Genomic DNA, 6,000 nt, shown 5'->3' on the forward strand with positions numbered 1-6,000 from the left:
CCATCCTTCCCCCGTGGAGCAGCTGGTGGATTTGAACTGATTGCTTTTGGGATTGCAGTGCAGCTTCTTACCACTAGACTACCAGAGGAGGACTTGGCCCATGAATAAAGAAAACGAAAAATGCAAAAAGAGGAGAGTAGTTCTAAAACTTCAAAATTGAAAGGACCCCATGGCAATGTCAATTGAATGATAATAAAAAGATTTATACAAAGAAAGGTTTATACTCTAAAAGCTAAGAAAGACTTATCCCCAGAAAGACAACTTTTCATGATTATGAATAATATAGAGATTCCTACTACACAGAAAGGTTTATATACAGAATTGTCATTGGATGTTTACCAGGGATGGGAAGAGAGGGAGTGAGGAAAAAAACTTTGTAAACAGATACATACCGAGATGGGCAAAAGGAAATGTACAAAAAGGGATCATCAGCATAATATTATCTACTAAAATATTATAGACCTAATACTAAAGAAAGGAAAGACAAAGAGAAGAATAGAACAATGAATGGAAATCAGAATTATAGGGAGAAAGTGGGAAAAGAGGGATTACCTTGTGAGTATTGAAATTACTGCTATTTCATTGTAAACCTTCACTTTAATCACAAGGAAAAATTGTTAATTTAACCACAGGAGTTAAAGCCAACAGTAAACCATTACACACACAAACCTACGCTGCCAATAAATAACAATCATTAATCTACATAGGCAGACAGACAAACAGATATGGGCGAGTCAGAGGGGTTTCTACAATAATGCTCAGAGAATAGGTTTGGCAGATGATAGCTCAACATGACTGCTATAAATTTATCCATGTAGATGTAAAGGCAACAGGGGAGAATATGATGCAATCCTTTTCAATAAAGCCCTGAGTGAGTGAGTCACTGTCAATGGGCCCCAGGACCATAGTCTGAGGGAATGACCAACGTCAATTGGCTTGAATATTCCACAAGGACAATATTCTACATTCTCTTCTGATGAGTGGCCACAGGGGACTTACAAGCTCATGAGCAGTCATCTAAGCTTTCTCTCTAGAGCACAGAAAAGTGAAGGAAATAAACGCATCTCCATTGGCCCAGGTGACCCTCAACTTCCACTAAGAGCACAGAAAAGTGAAGGAAATAAATGCATCTCCGTTGGCCCAGGTGATCCTCAACTTCCGCAACCCTGAGACCAGAAGAACCACATGGGGCTTAGCTACCACATCTAATTGATCTGAAAAGGACCACAGGGGAGTCCTGGATAGAGTGAGAGATAATGTAGAACAAATGTCAAAATCACAATAACAGCTATGCTTACTGTGGTATTGGAGAAGAGTGCTGAATATCCCATGGACTGCCAAAAGAACAAACAGATAGGTCTTGGAGAAGGTGCAGCCAGAATTCTCCTTAGATGCAAAGCTTCCCTCCTCATATTTTGGACTTGTTGCCAGGAGAGGCTATTCCTTGGAAAGGGACATCATAGTTGGAAAGATGGTGGGTCAGGGGGAATAAAAGAAGGACTCCAAAGAGATGCATTGTCACAGCGATTACAGCAATGGGTTCAAGTGTGCCAGAGATGATGAGGATGGCGCAGGACAGGATTCAGATCTACTGTTCCTAAGGTCAATACAAGTTGTACTTGACTCGAGGGCACCTAACAACAACAACAGGTCATCAGAATCTCCAGGAAGGAACATATTCCAACCCACACCTTGATTGTAGCCCAGTCAGCGAGCTCTGGTGGACTAGTGGTAAGAAACTGCACTGCGATCCCAAACGTATGTGCTTTAAATCCGCCAGCTGCTTCACCAGAGAAAGACGGGAAATCTCCTCCCCATGAGATTTACTGCCTTTGACAACTCGCTGGAGGATCAGCTGTGGGTCAGTTCCAACTCAACAATGCACCACAATAACAATAACAATATGAGGTATTCAGTGCTCTTCTCCAGCACCACAACTCAAAGGCATCATCAAGTCGTCTTCTGTCATCCTTTATTCACTGTTCAACTTCCAAATGCATAGAAACTAACGAGGAGATCTTGGCTAGGAGCACCTACCACTTAATCTTTAAACTGGTCTCCTTGCTCTTCAAAACTTTGGAGCGGTCCTTGACCTTAAATTTTACAAATGTCACAATTTTTTTTTAAAATTTCTTGACTGCTGGTTGGTACCAAGATGTTGACTGTTGATCCAAGGAGGATTAAATAATTGACAACCTCAATTTTTTTTTCTATTATGATGTTGCCTATTGGTCCAGTGGTGAGAATGTTTGTTTTCTTGACATTGAGATGTAATCCATGTTGAAGACTATATAGTCTTTGATCTTCTGCAGCATGTGCTTCAAGGCATACTCACTTTCATCAAGCAAGGTTGACTTTTATCAAGCAAGGTTATGTCATTGCATAACACAGCTTATTGATGACTCTTCCTCATCAAAGACAGAGTAGGAAGCAGGATTGGCCATCCACTTCTTAAATAACAGGACTTGGAAAACCCTATGAACACTAGAGGAACGCAGATAGTTTATATGGAGTGTAGTGGTAGAACCCAGCTTGACAGTCAGTTAAAATCAGGAAAAACAATGATAAACATTGCTTAACAATTGGAAAGTGGAATGTGCGTAGCTTGAATGTTGGAAAACTAGAAACTGTTAAAAATGAGATGGAATGCATGCATATATGCATTAGTAAGATAGACAGCCTTGGCCATTTTGATTCAGATGATCTGTGCATTCTCTCCATCTATTTCATCTACTTTTTGAAGCTTCCTGGATCATTCAACATATTGACCAGAGTATCCTTTAATATTGCAACTCACGGCTTAAATTTGTTTCTCAGTCCTCTCAATTTCCATCTTCTTTTTTTTTTTAACTTCATATTGGTTTACTTATAAATTTCATATACATTGTTTTTCACACTGGATCTTTCCTCTTTCCTTTACCTACCCATCCCTCCACCCAGCAAATTGTGTGACCCTGTGATTAAGCCCCTTTCCCCCTTCCCTGTCCATCTTCTCCCCTCCCCTCCTTGGCTCTTCATACTCGTTCTACAATAATGGTCTTATACAGTATTTGTCCTTGTGGGACTGAATTAGTTCACGTAACATAATGTTCTCCAGTTCCTCCCAAGTTAGGTAGTAATTTACAAAATTATTGCTCCTGTGTGCTACATAGTATTCCATTGTGTGAATGTACCATAATTTCTCAATCCATTCAGCTATGGTTGGACATTTGGTCTGTTTTCATGTTCTGAATGTGATGATGAATAATGCTGCAGTGTACATTGGTGTGCAAGTCTCCGTTTGGGCCTCAGTTCTCGTTTTCTCAGGGTATATTCCAAGCAGTGGAATAGCTGGGTCATATGGAATTTCTATGTCCAGCTTTTTGAGGAAACGCCAAATTGTCTTCTAGAAGGGTTATAGCATTTTACAATCCCATCAACAATGTATAAGAGTTCCTATCTCGCCACATTCTCTCCGACATTTATTAGTTACTCTCCTGCTATATTTTGTCATTGCTTCTGAGGTAAGATGGTATCTCACTGTGATTTGCATCTCCCTTATTGTCCGTGATTTTGAGCATTTCTTCATGTCCTTATGTGAATATAACAAGGGAACATTACATAGTTTAAAATTAAGAAAGGAATATGCCAGGGTTGTATTCTCTCTCCATACATATTCAATCTGTATGCTGAGCAAATTACTCAAGAAGCTGGACTCTATGCAGCACCAGGGTCACAGGAAGACTCATCAATAACTTCATTATGTAGATGACATAAGCTTGCTTGCTGAACGTGAACAGAACTTCAATATCAAGAAAACAAAAAATCTTACCACTGAACCAGTAGGCAACATCATGATAGACAGAGAAAAATTGAAGTTGTCAGTGATTTGATCTCTTGGATCCATAATCATCAACCTTGGTACTAACAATCAGGAGATCAGGAGATATATTACACTGGGAAAGTCTGCAGTCAGGGACCTCTCCAAAATTATTGAGGAGCAATGATGTCAGTTTGAGGACTGAGGTGTGTCTGATTCAGGCCACGGTGGATGACAAAAGAATTCTTGATGCCTTTGAGCTGTGGTGTTGGAGAAGAGAAATATGGACTGCCAAAAGAACAAACAGATACATCTTGGAGAGAGCACAGCCAGAGTGCCTCTTGGAGGAAAAGATGATTAAGCTTCACCTCACATTTGGGGGCATGTTGCTAGAAGCTATTCCTTGGAGAGGGACATCATACTAAGCAGAGGGTTGGTGAAGGAGAGGAAAACCCTCAACGAAGTGGGCTGACACAGTTACTGCACAATGGGCTCTAATGTGTCAAGAAGTGTGAGGATGGCACCACATGGGACAAGGTTCAGATGTGTTGTTCCCAGGGTCCCTATGGGTCGTACTTGACTCAACAGCACTTAACAACAATAACAGTATGGAAAGTAACAAAAGCTAATAAAAAACCAAACTTGTTAGACTGATTGCAACTCACAATGATCCTATACCTTAAGAACTGGAATTGATCTGAACTACAAACTAGATTTTCTAGGCTATGATAATTTTTACAGAAGTAGATTGTCAAGCATCTCATCTGGGGTGCCACTGAGAGGAGTTGAACTATTAACCTTTCGATTGTTGTTGTTGTTGTTGTTGTTGTTGTTAAGTGCCATCAAGCCATAGGCGACACATAGCGACTCTATGAGCACAAGACCTGGACATTTGTATAACTTTCATCCTTTCTCCAGGTTCATAGGGTTTCTAGATGCAAGGTATTGTGGAAGTGGATGTCACTCCTGCTTCCAAGCTTGTTTTAATCGGGAAGCTCCACCAAACACTGTCCACCATGGGTAACCATTATCACGTTTGACTCATCAGTGTCACAGTGTTCAGCTTCACAGTGACCATGAGTTACCTCTGTATGGCAAATGGACAAGACCAGGGCTATATGACCTAGAAGAATGTTTCAAAAAACAAGATTTAAAACATTTATGCTGTCCAAGTACATAGCAAACAATGAATGCTGAGGAAAGTGGGTTGTGGGGAGGGTGGCATGGGCAATGGCAGTGTTTCTGATGCACATATGCCTCACTCTGGAGTTCCTACTCTTTACTTTGCATCTGTAGAGACTTCTTTTCCGTTTTCCACACATTAAGAACAATATACACATACCTTTTAAAGGTAGGGCTGCTGGGACTGGTAACTGCTGAACACACTGCAGAAGGAAAGCAGCTAATCCATTGGCCTTCAGTGTGGCAAGGTCCAGCAGCCTTCTCGCCTACAGGAAAAGAAAATATTTCTTTTTCCAGAAACGCTGATGGAGAGACGTGGAAAGGTTTCTACAGATTACTACAATTTCATAGAAATTACTCTTCCACGTCAATAAAATGACTAGAAAAACAACCCAACAATAATGTGAACTGCTCTGGTAGCCTAGTGCCAAGAAGCTGCACTGCAGTCCTGAAGGCACATGGTTTGAATCCCACCAGCTACTCCTCAGGAGACGGATGGGCAATCTCCCCCTGTGTGATTAACTGCTTCTGAAAACCCACTGGAGGGTCAGCTGTGGGTCATTTCTGACTCAACAGCACCCAACAACAGCAACAATAAAACATCAGTACAGTATTGCATGGCCACTTGATACAAGGTGTTCAGTCTGGGACCCTCATGAAAGCTGTTCAAAGTAAAGTGAAAGTTTTAAAGACATAAAGATATATTCCTATAAATAGGTCACTATTTCTCAAAACTCCTGCTATGAAATGCATAGTAGGTCAGTTTCACAAGTGTACTCAGAGTTTCCAATCAATTGGAGGTTTTTTACTTTTTTTAAAAATTGTAATTTATGTGAGAGCTTACAACACATATTATGGTTTGGGGTTTGTTGATGGTTTGGTTTTGATGTGGTTTTTGTTTTTTTGTTTGTTTTTTGTTTTTAGTAAATCAATTCGATCTATCTCCGACTGTAAGAGTTTTTAGAAATCATCTATTTCTTCTTCTTTGGCTCTGGTTGTTGGTGCATATATCTGAATGA

General features: G+C 40.4%; 1 protein-coding gene across 1 annotated transcript in view; it reads right to left on the reverse strand.

Annotated features, from left to right (window-relative positions):
* Positions 1-6,000, reverse strand: part of NOD2 (nucleotide-binding oligomerization domain containing 2) — a 36,375-nt gene that overhangs the window by 23,746 nt on the left and 6,629 nt on the right. The window contains exon 2 of the mRNA XM_006897108.1: positions 5,142-5,247. Within this exon, the coding sequence (XP_006897170.1) occupies positions 5,142-5,247 (106 nt within the window). The remainder of the gene's footprint in view (positions 1-5,141; positions 5,248-6,000) is intronic.

Source organism: Elephantulus edwardii, unplaced genomic scaffold (assembly GCF_000299155.1).
Source record: "Elephantulus edwardii isolate Elephantulus edwardi_28Jun2011 unplaced genomic scaffold, EleEdw1.0 scaffold00201, whole genome shotgun sequence".
Lineage (NCBI taxonomy): Eukaryota > Metazoa > Chordata > Mammalia > Macroscelidea > Macroscelididae > Elephantulus > Elephantulus edwardii.